The sequence below is a fragment of the Belonocnema kinseyi genome, chromosome 1 (genome assembly GCF_010883055.1).
Source record: "Belonocnema kinseyi isolate 2016_QV_RU_SX_M_011 chromosome 1, B_treatae_v1, whole genome shotgun sequence".
In the NCBI taxonomy this organism is placed as follows: Eukaryota; Metazoa; Arthropoda; class Insecta; order Hymenoptera; family Cynipidae; genus Belonocnema; species Belonocnema kinseyi.
The window spans coordinates 97,782,931-97,801,059 of record NC_046657.1 but is presented as its reverse complement, the minus strand read 5'-3'; the positions used below and the strand labels follow the sequence as shown (position 1 = coordinate 97,801,059).

General features: G+C 29.3%; 1 protein-coding gene across 4 annotated transcripts in view; it reads right to left on the bottom strand.

The window, feature by feature from the left end:
- LOC117176105 (serine/arginine repetitive matrix protein 1) overlaps positions 1–18,129 on the bottom strand; it is a 50,558-nt gene that overhangs the window by 20,507 nt on the left and 11,922 nt on the right. For 3 of the 4 annotated variants that reach the window (XM_033366144.1, XM_033366171.1, XM_033366154.1), the window contains exons 4-8: positions 12,486–12,656; positions 9,971–10,134; positions 9,685–9,888; positions 6,268–7,080; positions 6,056–6,184 (exon numbers count right to left, since the gene is read on the bottom strand). In XM_033366144.1, coding sequence (XP_033222035.1) covers positions 6,056–6,184; positions 6,268–7,080; positions 9,685–9,888; positions 9,971–10,134; positions 12,486–12,656 — 1,481 coding nt within the window. Of the gene's footprint in view, positions 1–6,055; positions 6,185–6,267; positions 7,081–9,684; positions 9,889–9,970; positions 10,135–12,485; positions 12,657–13,112; positions 13,721–18,129 lie in introns of those variants that run through there. The other variant, XM_033366164.1, reaches the window with a different exon arrangement.

Genomic DNA, 18,129 nt, shown 5'->3' with positions numbered 1-18,129 from the left:
CCCCCCCCCCCCCACCTTCAATCCTTTAACAAACCGTAACAAAATATTTCTATCCCCCTAAGTAACATGTAGTTTCCAGAATTGTTTTTTTTAGTTATTTCCAGTAGAATTCTCTGATTTTTCCTTGACTTATTTTTCATTTTCCTTGATCATTAATGTTCCAATACTAGCATTTTAATCTTGTATTACTTCTTTTATAAATGGAATAAAATAGTATTTCAGATAAAAATTTAATCTTTTCAAAACAATTAATTTATCTTGATTATTGATGTAGGGTTATTGACCAGCGAAAGTAATTATTTTCGATTTTGTTGATTTTGTTTGTCTGCTGGTCCAAAGCAAAGTTATGAAAATATTTATTAGTCTTAAAATTGTGACAAAAATGTGCTCTAGGCCGGCAATCTGAAGGATCTGGGCTCATACCCCAGGGGAGCTAGAAAGCATTTTTTTCATAATCTTAAGATTAATCAATATTTTAATATTATTGATTTAAACAAGTAGAGAGAAAAAATTAACATCTAAACAAACATACTAACAAAACACTTCAATTTTCAACAAAATAATTAAATTTTTTAACATAATAGTTAAATTTTCAACCTAAAAAGATCAAATTTATATAAAAAAAATAATTTTAAAATCGAAAAGATGAATTTTCAAAAAATAAAGATTTTTCACTCAAGGAAGAAATAACAATGAATATGACTTTTCAACCAAAAATTAATTTTCCCCGAAACTGATGCATTTTTACTCAAACAAAAATGAAAATCTTAAGAAAATGAAAGAGTTATATTTTCAATTAAAAATTAATTTTGAACAAAATGGTTCAGCTTTCAACAAAGAGATAAATTTTCAACTAAAAATATCAATCTTCAAACAAACAAAAAAATGATTTCTTAACATAGTGATTCAACCAAATCTTTCAAACAAAATAGTAGAATACTCAAGCATAAAAGAAGAATTTTTAACCAAAAAGATGCATTTTCATAAAAAGATGTAACTTCTACTAAAACAGAATAAATTTTAAAAAAATAAATAAATGGTTGAATTTTCTGTTAAAAAAGATTTCAGTTAATTTTCAATTCAAAAAGACGAATTTTTAACAAAATTTTGAATTCTCTACCGAACAGTTCCACTTTTATAAAAAAAAAATATATAAAATTTCTCCTACAACAGATAGTTTTCTCCATAGTTGAAATTTCATCCAGAAGAGATTTTGACTCTCTTTTCAACACCAAAATATTAAATTTAAACAAAAAGCACATTTTCTGCGAAATAGTTCAATTTTCAACAAAACAACAGAAATTTTAACCAACAAGTATGACTTTTCAACAAAAGAGTTTAATTTTAAATAAAAATATGCCTTACTTTTTAGTTAACTAATTGAACTTTCTACCAAAATAGTTGATTTTAATAAAATACATGAATTCTGAACAAAAAATGTAATAGTTGACATTACTTTAACCAAAAAATACTTTGATTTGAAACCAAACGCAGTTGAATTTAAAAAAACGCGAATTTTCAGCACAAATCTGAATTCTCAGAAAAAAAAAATAATTTTCTACCCTTAACTGACCCAAAAATATCTCTTAATAGGAAATATACAAAAGACACAAAGTAACTAAAACTAAAGTTCCAATTTACTAAAAAAAATGGTAACTAAGTTACTTTAAAAGTTACTTTTTAAAAGAGTAACGAAGTTACCCTAAAAGTTACAAATAACGTAACTTTTCAATAACTTAGTTACTTGTAACAAGTTAATATTCAACTATGGTTCGATGGTAGGGTTAAAATTATTTTTTTTATCAGATTCGTTTGCCAGTGACAAAAGCGACATCGGTCAGTAAGTCATTCTAATAATGTCCAGTTTACATTTTTACACCATTTAAAGCTCATTTATATATATTTTTAAGATAAAAACCTTAAAATAAAGTTTTTTTAATAGTTCAAGAATTTAGCTAAATTTACCAAAATAACATAAGACGTAAAGATATTTTTAAAGCTAGTCAGATCGTCCATTAGTGGGACATGAATTTTTGAACATATCCTTAAGTGGGACACCAAAGAAGCCAATACTGGGACAAGGAAAATCCAATGGGGTTTATCAAAATAAAATTGTACAATTTACTTACAATTATTGGGATCTGAAATACTCGAATACACCACCTGGTGACAAAATCAGAAAGCCCTGAGCGTAGGTAAGTTTTGACGGGAAATATAGGCGAATATACGAAAATAATTTTTCTAAAGGTTTTACAGTATTTTTTTACAGTGAATCCGGGGAAAAATAGAAAGTGATAAATAAAAAGTTACAAATAAAATACATTAAACTTTATCAATGGAGTTTTCGCCAAGAAAATCGAAGGGCAAAGTGTTTTGTTGTGTGTTTGGTTGCTCTTCTACTGCTCGAAAGCATGAAACTGTTCGGTTTTTCTGAAATTTAAATAACTCCTACTTAAAAAAAAAATTATGAAGAACCCTATAGTACATTTACAGCATTTACTGATAGTATGAATCGAGAAATAAAACAGAATAAAGGAAAAAAATGCACGAAATTCTAACGGATTTTCAAGCTTGTTCCACTGTCAATAAAAAAGTTCGAAGAAAAAGTTATAATCATCATCAAGTATTTATTGTTTTTATTCTTCAAGAATTTTGCAGCATTCCGAGTGAAAATAATCAAAGCAGGTTCTAAATAAAAATATTATTTTAAGTACAAAAATATCAAGATAACCTCAAATCTGAAGAAAGTACCTGCTGATAAATGACAAATATTTGTCATTTCAAGTTGATATAAAATAAATTTTACATTGTAAATGTTTATGAGGGGGACAAATTGAAGAATTTATTATTCAGACAAAAAGAGTTTTTAAATTTGAAGTTTGCAAACAAAATGCAATAATAGAAACTTAAGTTTCATTTTCTACCTCTTTTTCCCAAAACAGAAGGTGTCCTGCATGTAAAATTCTTTCTCCTTCTACGAAGTTTCTACATGCCGGTGTAGATTTTGTGAAAGCATAAATTGGAGCTTTTTTTATTTTAATTTTCAAGGTTTAAGGGCATGCTCTTCGGTGACCACGTGACCAAACTAGTCCCCGGTTACGATCATGTTTTTGGTGTTTACTGTGTCCACACGGATTGAGATATCGTGTTTAAACTTTGACAGATAAAATAAAAAGCACTAAAGAACGTTTGTATACATCAATATATTAGTAATTTTAAAGAAAGTTTATTTATAAATTGATGGAATAGTATATTACCATTCGAGTTATAGCACTTTGCAGATCATTTTTGGTTTGATGCATTTTAGATTTTTTGATTCGCTCATATTGAGCACTGACACCAATTTTATACTAAATCGTCTAAACCTTGAAAAAAATTAATATAAGCAATCAAATTTTCACATTCGTTGCAAATCAACAAATAAGTATCTGCACATCTATCATTATATATATACCTATCATTATTTGTTTGGCATTTTTAGTGATTTCTAGCGGAGAAAAAAAAGAAATTTTGAACGTCGATAAAGTCGAGATCAAGTGACTGCGTTCATGAAATTTGTGTGTAAAATGATTTTCATTTTTTTGGTCCTAAAAATAAAAGATAAATTTCAAATTGGAAACAGAGCAACACCAGTCATGTGTAATTTGTGTCAGTGCTCAATATACGCGAATCAAAAAATATGAAATGCGTCAAACCAAACATTATCTGCAAAGTGCTATAACTCGAATGGTAATATTCTATTTCATTAATTTATAAATAAACTTTCATTAGAATTATAAGCATATTGATGTATACAAACGTTCTTTAGTGCCTTTTATTTAATCTGTCAAATTTTAAACACGATATCTCAATCCGCGTGGACACAGTGAACACCAAAAAAATGCTCATAACCGGGGACTAGTTTGGTCACGTGGTCACCGAAGAGCATGCCCTCAAGACTAATTTTAAATGTTTTTACATGAGTCTTATGAGACGTCTACCCACTGTCGCCGGCCATATTGCTTTTGCCGCTAGTGGTGCCTTCAAGATTTTAGATCCCAATAGAATACATTAAAAAACAAGAATAGATTATTACAAATTCTAAGAAATTTATTTTCAATTATTTTTTAATAAAAATATTATCAAATAATAATTTTTTTAACGAAAAAATTATTTAAATCGTTTGAACATTTTTTCCAATTTATGTATTAATTTTAATTAAGATGAATTCTGAATAAAAAAATATAATAGTATACTTTTCAACGAAAAAGAATAAATTTTTATGCCAAAAATGCGAGTTTTCTCCAAAGCACTGAAGTTTTTAACTCGAAAATATAAATTTTCAACACAAAAGTTAATTTACAACCAAACAGTTGAATTTTTAAGTAAACTGATAATATTAATCTTATTAATATTTAGAATATTCAATAGTATTAAATACATAAATAAATATAATAATTAATGTAATTCATATATAATTATTATAATATATATATATATATATTTGATTTTATTTAATTTATTTAATATTTAATAAATTTTAATGCATAATTACTCATTTTATGAAAAATTAAATTTATTAAAATTAAATTACTTAACTAAGCAATATTTTTGATATGCCACTAACACAATACTGAGCAATTTAATTTTAAAAACACGGCGAAAGTGACCGTCTCAGTAATTGGAAATGCATTTGTGCAACTCACATTTCGGGAAACTGAGACAGCCAGCGAAATTTCATCCCGGCTTAGACAAATTCGTCAAAAACTTGTCCAAATACGGAAATTTAAATGTTCATAACTTATGGAATAAAGTCGCTGAAAAATTATGAATTTTATTCTTAAACGTATTAACAATGTGCAAGAACATTGCTTTTTCTATTAGAGTAAAAAAATTTCATTAAAACAAGACTAGAACAGTTATTCGGAAAGTTTTGAAATACAAAAAAATGGCGAATTCTGCAACGGTTCATTCACAAATTTCGAGTAATATTTTGTATTAATTTTTACTAAATGTATGACTTGCGAAAACAAAAATAAATAGTGATAATAAATTCATAAGAACTTCAAAAATACTAGAAATTTTTTAATTTTATGATTTATGTTAGAATATACAAGATATTCAACTTATAAATAAATGTCGGCAGAACCTAATAATTTCAACATCTTCCAGACTAATGGTAAAAATTTATTTAAGAAATCGTAACGATTACGTTTCGGAAAGACAGCTGGTGTCCCTCATCAAATCTGTATAACAAAACGCAATTTAATTATAAAAGCGAATTAATATAATAAATAGACAGGATATATCAAATTATAATAGAAAGGGCCTCAGAACCAAAGTTTTCAGGCATATTTCGTAGAAACATATTTAAAAAACGACACAAAAAAATGAAACCAGCTCTGTTTCCGAAACGTAATCGTTACGATTTTTTAAATAATTGTTTACCATTAACCTGGAAGATGCCGAAAATATTAGGTTCTGTCCATATTTATTTATAAATTATAATTTTCTCATACGCAAAAAAAGAAAACATAATTATCTTCTTAAAAATTGAATTTATACGCATTGACGAATATTTCGTCTTTTTTATCATTTTTTAAATATATTTCTACGATAAATCCCTGAAAACTTTGGCCCTGTTGCCATTTCTATTATAATTTGATAGATTACATCTATTTATTATATTACTTCGCTTTCATAATTTTATTACGTTTTATTATACAGATCTGATGAGGGAAACTAGCTGTACTTTCGAAGTGTAATTGTTACGATTTTTAAAATCACTTTTTACCATTAGTCTGGAAGGTGTTGAAATTAATAGATTCCGCCTATATTTATTTGTAAATCAAAAATTTTCCCAGACGTAAAAAAAGAAAACATTTTTTTCTCCTTAAAAAGAAAGTCCCAGCATTAGACATACTTTTTACGATGTCCCAGTAATGGTCGGCTTTCCTCAAAATTGTTTACCTCAACACCGCCGAAAACATTTACAATAGATTTTCTTAAAGGAAAAATTAAAGCTTAAGCTTTAAGGAAGAATCTAAAATGTCATGTAAAAAGCAGTAAAATTTACCGTCTTCGACTCGGAGCTCTTCTCACTGAAGGAGGCCTCATGCCTCGACTTCCACTGTATCTATCGACGCGTTCCCTGTCCCTGTCCCTCCTTCTGTCCCTATCCCTCTCTCTATCCAACGAAGATCTCCTGAGGAAAAAAAGACATCATGAACATTCTCCGACATAAAAATATAATTTTATAAAATTTACTTCAACAACAAATATTCTTACCTTCGATTCCTATCACGTGACCTGTCCCTCGATCGATCCCTGTCCTTCGACCTGTCCCTATCCCTGTCCTTTCTCGGAGTAATGCTTCTCCTTTTATTTCCACTTTTTCTTTCTCTGCTCGAATCACTATCACTTCCACTATCGTCCTTGTTCGTCTTGCGGTAGGATCTCTTCGCCTGAACTCCATCCTTTTTCTTCCTAATCTCGAAATCATTTTTATCCTTTCCCTTTTCATCTTCACTGCCGCTAGTAGAACTGCTACTCGCGTCTCTTTTTCTCCCTCCATCCGCATTTTCCTTCCTCTTTTCGACAGACTTGGACCTGGATTTTGATCTTGATTTTGAAGATCTAGAGTCGCTCGAAGCGGATCTTGACTTCCTGGCTTTGCTTCTCTCTCTACTCTTAGATCTTGATTTTTTATTTCTAGTACGCGAATCCGAGCGTGTAGATTTTGATTTCGGGGACTTGGACTTTGATCTGCGCGACTTTGAACGATCTGCAGATCGAGACTTGGATCTTCGAGATTTGGATTTAGAGCGAGATTTTCGGCCTTTTGATTTTGAACGGGAGCGGCGAGAACGAGACTTGGAGCGAGACTTTCTAGATTTGGAAACTGGAGAGCGAGATTTGCGAGATTTTGAGGTGGGGGATTTTGATTTCGATTTTTTGGCTCGGATCGAGGGAGATTTTGAGCGTGACTTCCGGACGGGTTTTTCTTGGACTTCGGGAGTTGGAGAGCGGTTGGATTTCTTTTTGCCGTCGGCGATGCTCATTAGTTTGGCCTGGAGTCGTGAAATCGCAACTGCTGCCTCTCTGTTCATGAAAATTTAAATTGTTGAAGAATTCAAGATTTATGTAACACAAGTATAAATGAAGAGTGGCAGTACAGAACTATAGATAGCAAACAAAATCAGAATTTTTCAGGAGAGCAAAACAAAATTTTATGATATTGAAATTACCATATAAAGATAAGACGGAAGTCTACATCCGAGATTATGTGTTGTTGAATTAAGCCCAACAACATTTGATTAGAAACAATTATCCATTTTTTAAGCATTTTGAATAAGGATTTAAAAAGTCATATTTTCTATCTTTATTAATAATATTAATATTATTTAAATTTAGCGGGAAACTGTATCACGTTAAATTGGAAAGGGCACTTAATTTGAAAGTTAAAAGAAGTCAAAGTAATAGAAAACATATTATTCGCATTAAAAAATGCCTTATTCAGGGTTGCTACAATATGCCAATTTCCAAATTCTTCTAGGTATAAAACCAATCTTACACTTGGAAGATTATTAATATTAATAAAAAAAAATGTTTCTTAATATAATTTAAACACTTTTTGGTTGAGTTTTCAAATCCAAAATATAAATTTTGAACCTAAGACATCAACTTTAAACTAAAATAATAAATCTTCAACCAAAATAAGAATAGTTAAAATGTGATAAAACTAAATGTTAATAAGAAAAAACGAATTCTCATTCAAAGTTTTTTTTCATAAAAAAATGATTTTTAAACAAAAAATAGAAGAATTAAACTTTCAGAATTAAAATAATTCAATTTTAAACCCAAAGGATGAATTCTCTACCACACAATATTCCACACAATATTTGCTATTTGGTAGTAAATATTGTGTGGAATGCCCCATATATAAAGAAAAACGAATTTTCAACTAAATATTTTTTTCCAACCAGGAAAATGAGTTCTTAACAGAAAATTTAATAGTCAAATTTTCTATAAAACATCAGATTTTTTAACTAAGAACATTAAATTTGTATCAAAAAAGGTAAATTTTCCACAAAAAATGGAATAGTTAAGGTGAATTTTCAACTGAAATGTTAAATCTTTAACTAAAAAAATGTAATTTTTAATAAAATACTAAAAAGATAAATTTTCTAATAATGAGAGTACTCTTCTACCAAAAAAGACGGATTTTCAAAAATATGTAGCTGAATTTTTACCTAAAACAGATAAATTTTCAACTAAAAATAGAATAATTAAATTTTCACTCAAAAACATCAATTTCAATCAAATCAAAGTAAATTTTCGATAAAATAGTATAATTTCAACCAAGAAGATGAAATTTCTATCAAAAAAGATAATTTTTCGACAAAAAATGGAACAGTCACATTTTCATTTACAAAAATTAACTCTAAAGAAGAAAAAAATAATATTCAAGCAAAAAAATAAATTTTCAACCAATAAGATGAATTTTTTACCAAAATAGACGAATTTTTAACAAAGTACATGAATGTTCAACTATATATTTTAATTTTAAAGGTACTTTTAGTCAAAAATAGGAATTAGTCACCAAGAAGCTTAAATATACTCCCACAAATTCGATTTTCCTATAAAATACAGGAATTTTTAACAAAATATTTGAATTTTCAACCTAAGAAGATAAATTTTGAACCAAACATGTACGAGTTATATTTTCGGTTAAAACAATTAGTTTTCCACAAAAAAAAAACATAATAAAAAGAAATTAAATTTTGAACAAATAGTTTCACTGTCAACTAAGTAATTGAATTTTCAAACCAGAAGAAGGAATTCTGAACCAAAAACGTGAGATTTGATATTTCAACCAAAAAAGGATTTTAATTTTATACCAAAAATAATTGAGTTCAACAAAATCGGATGAATTTTCAACCAAAAAGTTGTGATTTTTAACCAGAATAAAATTAACTTCAACTTTAGTTTTTCGAAAATTCCCTAATTCTTTCAGGTTTTCCCTAACATTCCCCGACTTTCTGGAATCACCTGATCTGTAGCAACTCTGTAATTTAAAAAAGTATGTTTATTTAACTCTAGAATGTTGTTGTAAAAATATATGTAGTCATTATGAAATATATTTATTTGAACAATAAATGCTTTTAAATTCTCTATAATTTTACTGCAAATCTTCCAAGAATTTTTGAGGTCACAATTATGTTTAAGAAAAATTGAAAATTTGATTTTATTATTGCGGATAAAAAAATGAGAATTTTAAACAATTTTATTATCACAACGTGTATTTTATTTTTAAGAATTTTTATGCAATAAACCTATTTTCGGAAAAATTTTGGTAATCTAGTTCAGTATTGCCACCCTTCAAATGTAGATTACAAATTTATTCAAGTAGAATAAGATTTTTTTTTAATATCTGTAAGCCGAAATTATAAATATTTCACTATAAATTTTAATTTTTTCACTCTGAAGTTTCATTATATTTTTAAATCCTAAAAACTTTTACTTTTTTAATTTTCGCTGTTTATAACATTGAAAAGCTTAAAAGATTGACTTTAGACGCACCCAAATTTGATTCATTTTGAACGTTCAGAAATTTAAAGATCTGAAGATCAAAGCTTTTGAATCTGACAGCTACCTAAATAGAAACAGAGCGAGTTTTGATACTTTAAACATATTTCTACTCACGGTTTCGGTTTCATGGGTAATAGGGGGATCGGATTATCCCGAACATCTGTAGCAGGAGATTCCTCGCGTTCAACCTTGAGGTCCGATGTGTCTTTTCCATTGTCTTTGCCTCCCGATTTTCCTGGTGACCTTGAACTGGACCTGCGTTTTCGACTTGAACGGTCTCGATCTCTGTGTCGATCTCTAGACCTACTTCTCTTGCTTCTGAAAATTGAAATAAAAACCAAAATTTAGTTTAATTCTCGAAATAAAAGGAGTTTCTGATTACATTTTCTTTTATAATTACCTGTCTCTGTCGCGATCTCGGCTTCTATCTCGCCTGTGGTCCTTCGAAGAACTAGAGTCCTTTTCTTCTTTTTTCACCTTAATTTCAGAATCATCCTTATCCTTTTCTCGGTCCTTATCTTTCTCTTTCTCTGCAAGTGACGCTTGAAGCTTCTCTTGTTCTTCCTGTTTAAAAATTGGGATTTCTTCAATATTTAAAGAAGATTCGTCATTGAAATGTGCCGTTTGTTCTGTATTTAAAAAAGGCCCTTTCCCTTTGAAAATTGCATTTTTTTCTAAGAAAGGTTCTCTCTGATAGAAATCTGTATTTTTTTGTTCTTGAGTGAAACTTGTATTTTTCTCTTCATTGGAATCGATCTTTTCTTCACTGTAAACAATCTTGTCAGTAATAAAAAGCTCTTCTTTTTTTACATCTTCAATATTTAAGAAAATATCTTCCGTATTCGACATTTTTTTATTGAATTACTGATATAATTATTCTCTTGCTGTGAGGTTTTTTTAATTGACATACATGATCCATTTTTGTAAATTTCTCTAGGTTATGAATCATTATTCTATTGTTAAATGCCACTTTTTTATATATTCAGCAAACTTCATTTCCTAAATTTACAAATAAAAAACGCTCTTTTTTTAATTTATGAGAAATTGTTTTAAATTGAAATTTTCTATAAATCGGGTTTCTCGGTCTAAATACACTTTTTAAATGCAAGTTTTCAAGGATGAATTTGTTTACGATCGAAAATTTTATTTCAAAACTAATGTTTTAACAACATTTATATTTCGCAAAAATAAAGGATTTGTAGACCTTCATGAAAAATAACGGCACATTTTTCAAATACAAAACTTACCGACATACAATTAGAAAAAATAAAAACAGAATTACACTGCGTTATTTTTTAATTAAAAAATATAGCAGTTAAAAATATAAATAAAGTAATTTTGGGGGAAGAATTTGTAGGTTGAATTAATTTTTTGTAAAAATAGTTTTCACGAAAACTATCAAAATAAATATTATTTATTTTTTGTTTTTATTTATGATAAAGACGTTCCACGCTGAAAGAATAGTTAGATTTATGTGATATATTAGTCTACTATAAAGAAATGAAAAAATTTCAAATGAAAAGGCAATCCAAATTAAACTCATCAGAATTTGGAACTGTAAAATTTGTACTATTTAAATTGGCGAACATTATAGAATAGAATAGCTCACAGTATAAATAGTCTCCTGCTTAAAAATCCCAAAATAAGAAAATTCCGAATTAAGAACATTAAGTTTTGAAAAGGTTCAAACATTCTAATTTATATTTAAATTGAAAAAATTAAACGATAAAAATAAAATTAAAATGGCTAGATTAAAAAATGGAAACAAAGGAAATATTAAGATTGACGTGTTTAGAATTCAGAAAATATTAATGAAAAAAAAAGAATTTGATAGGACGATAAGACCGGGATTTAAAAACGTCCTAAATTAAAAAAATTCTATATTTGTACTTGAAGCGGATTTCTGATTTCTAGAACGTAAAATAAATCAGATATTTCAAAATAAAAATTGATATTTTTTTATTTTAATTAGGAATTTTAATTTAATCAATTAATTTTGAAGTTTTTATTTTTTTATTATTATTATCAATATTCGATTTTAAAATCAAAATTATATAATTTCCAATTGCAATCCCTAACATAGGGAAATTATTTTTTATTCAAAACGTTCAACACTTCATAAATTCGGATTGAAATTTAAAATTAGACGATTTCAAATTGGAAATCTTAATAAAATAAATAGCGCAACAATTTTAGACTTTAAATGAATAATGTCCTAAATTGGAAACCTTAATTATTACCTGATTATTGGGCATATGGAAAATTCAAAAACGAATTTTAATAATATGTAGAAATATTTTTTTCTTTTGATTAAATATTGCTCGAAACTAAAATCGTCTTGCAAGGTGATTATTTTTTTTCAAAATTCAGCATGAAATCCCCCAAAAAATAAGTGAAGGATGACAGTCCAGACCTAGATAACCAACATTTTTTTTGTTGAAAATGGTACATTGAATAAAAAATTCTTAGAAAATCAAATGCACGTTGTGATAAAAGATCTCTTCGAATTCTCATTTTTTAATACAGTAATAAAAAATGTAAATGAAATTTTAAGTAACATCTGAGCGTGGTAATAATTTTTTTCCCCTTTTTCAGAAACTCAACATGTCGGGAGTAGGTTTTTATTTTTTATTTAAACAGCTGACAAATTTATTTACTCAGATCTGGATAACTTTTTCTAATCAATTTTGTGCGGATTCGAATCAGCAACACGTCATCACAGAAGTGGACTACTGTCTTTTATTTAAGTGGTGATTGATTTCGATTTTATAGAAAATGTTTTTGCCGCTCTATTGAAAAAATGTCTATTTTGTTCGTTATCTATTTCTGTACTGTCGCCCTTCAAGTAACAAACTAAAAAATAACGAGCGTGTTACAAGATAAAAAAAATAATCTGAATAGCAAGTCTAAATTACCAATCGCTTTTTTATCTGATCTTTCTTCTGCTGTAGAAACGCATCCGGAATTCCAGTAACGCTTTCTTGAGCAGAAACCAGCAAATCCCAAAGTTCTCCCATAAAAGACCGAGCATTCTTACCATTCAAAAATCCCGTCAGGTTGATCTGCATTTTTCGGGGATCGGGAAACTGAAAACAGGTGACACTCGACTTTACATTTACTCTCAGAGAATTTCCCAAAGATCTCAAATTAATATTTCAAAAACTAAACAAAAACAAATTATGAGAACTTTTCGTTTAAAGAATTAAACAATTCAGCGAGTTTATAATAATTTACAATAATCAATTTACAATAGAACATTCCACAATTGGCTGCTTTTCCCCCTCGAAAAAGCAGATTCAAATTCTACCTTATCTTACTTGTCTCTTACCCATCTCTAAATCTCCATCAGCTTCGGATTACGTCGCTAATATAGATATTATACAAAATGGGAAAAATGGTTTAAGTACATTGACATAGATGAAAATTACCTGTTCCTCCATCCTGGAACCTAAAAAATAAGAGCTGGAATACAAGAAAGCAGACTAGCTGCAGAAATAAAATTAGCTGGAAAAGATATGAAGTAATTAGACGAAATCACCAACCTGCCAGATTGAATTGAATCAGAATCTGACGCCGTTGCTCGAGTAGCAAGTACGGACATTGAACGGTACCTCCAGAAGGTCAGGAAGAAATCCAGAAGTTCAGGGGGAATTCCAGAAGGTCCGGACGAAACCCACCAATTCGGGAAGAACTCCAGAAGATCCAGAAGAACCTCAGCAGGTCCTGACGAACCCCAGAAGATCCAGTTGAAAGTAAGAAGATCCAGTTGAACACCAGAAGATCCGGCTGAACACAGGAATGTCTGGCTGGATACCAGAAATTCCAGAAGAATTCCAGATGAAGAACATGATTTCCAAAAAACTTTCAAGGGAAAGTTTTCGGGAAGAAGTTTCCTCAACGAGGTTGAAGATGAAGAGAAGATTCGAAGATTCTCGAAGTTCTTTTCAGCTGATGCTCTTCGGAGTGGATAAGCATGGTGCAGAGAACCCAGGGTCCAGGGATGATCGATCCATCGTTGAAGTTGATGGTTGATGGCGGAAGTCTAAGGTGTCAGCATGCATTCTAGGCTGGCGGCTGATAGAAAGGCGGCCAATCGGATGCAGAGAAGAGCACATCCGAAAGCCATTTGGACAAAAGGGTTGCGCCCACCAACGGTCTCTACTTATACTAACGGGGAATTCAAAGAGAGATGGTAAGATGGTGGCACGAAGGTTCTTTAGCAGGATCTGCTACGTAGAATTATTGATCTTGTAGTGTCGCAGCGTGCTTAGAAACTTTCAGGGTTGCAACGGGGATAATTCAACAAATATGTATTTAAAGGCCGCTCAATGTTAATTTTGCTCAAAAGCTTGTTTCTGATTCAAATTGTCTAATAGGGACGTTCCATGTCAAACGTGGCTAGCTTGCACCCATTCTGACTAATAAGGGGGAGGTCTGAGGGCCGAAACTGAAATCGAGGTCGCGTGAGCATAATTCGAAAAAATAATCGAATTTCATTCGCCACGTTTTGGAAATTTCTGCCGAGTATTTTAAGCCGTAAATTAAAAAAATCGTTAGGCCCCTTTATAAGAAATCTTAATTTTTATTTAGCGGGGGAGGGGGGATTAAACATATTTTCGTTCAGATCATTGGAAATTTAATGTTTATTGGAATAAACCCTTGAGTTTGGGATCCAAAAAAATCCCCTTTAAAATAAAAACAAAATTATTCTTGAGTCTTGAACAGTTTAGGAGATATGACTCCCGAACGTGTTTTTCTTACTGAAAAAATTGGCCCAAGAAAAAAGTTAATTCTATCGTTTCCATGATATATTTCATGCTCTGTTCGTTTTAGATGAAAGTTGCACTTAAGTCAGTTTAAGAAGACGTTAAAAAAAGTTCTTATAAGAATAAAAGTACGTACCTACGTGTTTGGTAAAACTGTAAAATATTGAATCAGGGTGACCACTATTTTTATAATTTTCATCTCCCGGTGTTCTCTCCGTAAAAATGAGTGATTTCTCGCGCTTTGAAGAAAAAACATATTCTATTTACGGAACAGTATGCACACGCGCACAGCATGTCTGCAATTTAAAATTGAAAGTTTTTGCAATTTAAACATTTTGAAACAGAAATTCTCATAATAGAAAAATTTAGACTAAAATTTTGAAAATTGGATAATAAGTCAAAGCGTCTGAAATTCTAGAGTTTTAAATCGTTGTTACATAAAACAATTATGGTTTAACATTAAAACTGAGCAGACTACTTTTTCTAAAATAAAAAAATTAATTGAATTATTTCAAAAAAAGCGTTTGAGATGAAAATTCTGAACCCTAAAATTGTAACCATTCAAAATTAAGGAAATCATTCAATTACTCACGTATCAATTTCAGATAGTTTAGTTTTTATCTATTTTAATTTTACACAGCACATTGTGATTATTTTTTAACACTTTCTTTTGAATTATTATTCATTTTTGAAATTTTTTATCATATATTTTTAAATTTGAAATTATTTATTTATTTAAATCTTAAATTTAAAATCGGAAAATTTAAAGATATTAAATTGAAAATTAAAAAAATTATACAAAAGAAGATTTCTATAATATGATTCCAATAGTTGAAATTATATAATTTTTAGCTTTTGAATTCGAAATTAGTTTATATTGACATACAAAATTATGAAAGATAAAACTGACTACTAAGGCTTTTAATACAAAGTTTTGACAGATTTAATAATGGAATTGCCCTGACACTTGTAATATTTCAACTTGAAACTACAATATTGTGAAATTTGAAATCTCTAGAAATTAAGATATTTCAAACCAAACGTTTTCCAATTTAAGAGGTTATGGGGGGTATATGGGGTTTGTAGTATCTCAACTTCGAGCATCGATTTAAAAAAACTATTAATTGCAGGAACATAAAATTTTGAAGAGATCTTGTTCTTTATTGACTTTTACTGCCAAACGAATGCTTTTTAAAAATTATGTGTCAGTCTCGAAATCTGAGCTATCAAAGTGAACCATGCCGTTTTTGCAAGGGTAAACGGCATGCAGTGTAGGAGCCGTGGAAATTAATTTTTGGAATAAAAAGCGTAAAATATTTTTTGTTTATTTTACCATGGAAAGGGTTATTTTTATTATGGATAAGGCGTATTTTGCAATTTTTACAACGCATTTTGCATAATTTTCGAATTTTCTTGACAATTTTGTTTATAAAAAGTAATATCTTTTTTTATCGATTTTCATAGTCATTTTATCAAGAATTTAATGCACTTTAATTTGATATACATTTATTTGAAATCGGAAAGACCGTTCTTGAGCTATCGTGCGTTAAATTATCGTCATTCGCGACTGCGAATGACGATAAGAACCAGTTTTTCCAACTTTGCGAGCCATTTTCCGTAGATGCACGCTTTTAACCCGCTCAAAATATGACAACGGACAAGCTGCTATCACAATAGATCGAGCGCACCCGGAACGGGAGGCACAACATGGCGCGAGAAAAAAATGCATATCTTCCGCAATTTGAGAATTACGGCCTAAAATTGTACACAGGTAATTCTGGATTCTGGATTCATATCATGTAGTATCAAGTGCAATTTAGAGCGATTTTCACCATTCAAAATTAAAGAATTTTATATATTGTGAAACTTTAAACTTGAATTATTCTAGAAACTTTGAAAATTATATGCCTTCTAATTGAAAACTTTTATAATTAACAAATTCAAACTTCCGATATGAGGTGTTGCTGGTTTAAGTGCCATTTTTTTTTAATTAGAAAGTTATCCATTTTCAAGGTAATAGTTGCGTTAACTGATAATCTCAAAATTACACTGACCATGGACAGGAGCAGACTCGGCTGCTGATTGCGATAAAAAATGTAATCTTCACTTTTGGGAATGGTGGTCTACCATTTCGCCACATGGTGCCGAAAAATGGAACTAGAAAGAATAGGTACAATTTTAAACATGTATCTTAATTTTTGCATAAAATTGTTTGTACTATTGTTTTGTGAAGTATAAAACAATAACTGAATACTAAAAATAAATATTCATCAGAAAGAAAAAGTTTTAGATAAAATTTCCATCTTATACAGTGAAAAAAAAACACATTTTTGTGAAATAAGTTTTAAAAAAACAATTATTTCATTATTTTATGTGAGTTTCAATGCATTATAAACATAAATAAACTTAAATTAATGTATGTAGCGACAAATTTGAAAATCACAATAAAAAGAACAATAATTGTTTTTTTTTATAAATATTTCAATCAAAAAGTGTTGTATTTCACTGTATAATATGTAAATTCGATCTAAAACACTTTGTTTCGGATAAAGACTTATTTTTATTATCCAATAAATATTTTAACCTCCACAAAAAAATTGTTAAAAAACTTGTATGCACAAATTAAAATGCATCTTTAAAATCGTGCCTATTCTTTCTAGTTCCAATTTTTGTCACCAGGTGGCTTATCGCATTTTAACCATTCCCAATTAATAAAAAATAAAAACTTACTCCCGAGACATGGAGTTTCTGAATGAGGATAAAAATGTTTTCATCTATATAAGCGAACTGATTTTGAGTTACTCGTCCGAGAATTTTAACGTTACAATTTCACAAGTTTAAAAAAAAAATACAATTTTCAATTTTTCTCGAAAATAAAAATTAGCTCTCGAGATATGGGGACGCTAAAAACGGACATAAAAAGCACTAAGACAGGTTATCCGGCAAAAGGACGATAGAAATAACTTTTTTTCGATGAACTATAATTTCAAAAAATCTCGTAAAGGGAGGGGGATTCATTAATACGTTAAAATATTAAGCTACAATTTTAACTTAAATTTAAATAAAAATTTGGTATTATTGTATTAAAACATGCGAATTCGTGTAAGTCTTTTTATCACAACGTATAGTATGTATTTCATTTTTTAAGAATTCTATATGGAATAACTATCTTCTAGCTAAAATTTGATCAATTCTTGTCAATGGGCACATTTTTCGAGGCGATATTTCGCGAAATATTAAAGATAGGATTTCAAAATATTTTGTAGATTTGCTGCTAAATTTATTTAGTACTTTTATACTTATAAGCACATTTTTTCACTCAGAATGCAAGAGCTCTCCGCAAAGTTTAGTCTTCTTAAACTGATATGAGTGCAACTTTCATTTCAAATGCACAGGATATGCGATATTACACGAAGACTAAAATTATTCTCTTTTAGCCTAATTTATAAATAAAAACCACTCAGGAAGACATACCTCCTAAACTATTTAAGAAAAAAGCATAATTTACTTTTTATTTAATAGGGAGTTTTGTACACTTTAATTTTTTTCGCACTGTTAAGGCGCACAATGTACTGAAAATGAGCAGTTAGTTAATAACCCGCCAAAAAAGTAAAAATTAGGATTTCTTAAAAACGAGTGCAAGGATTTTTTTATTTATGGCTTAAAATACTCGGGATCCTCCAAAACATATTCAGAAAAAAAATGGGATAGCCAAGCACTTTTTCAGTCAAAATGGGTTCATGCTTGCCGTCCAAAGGCTAAACTCAAGTAATATTGAGCTCATTTTGAAATT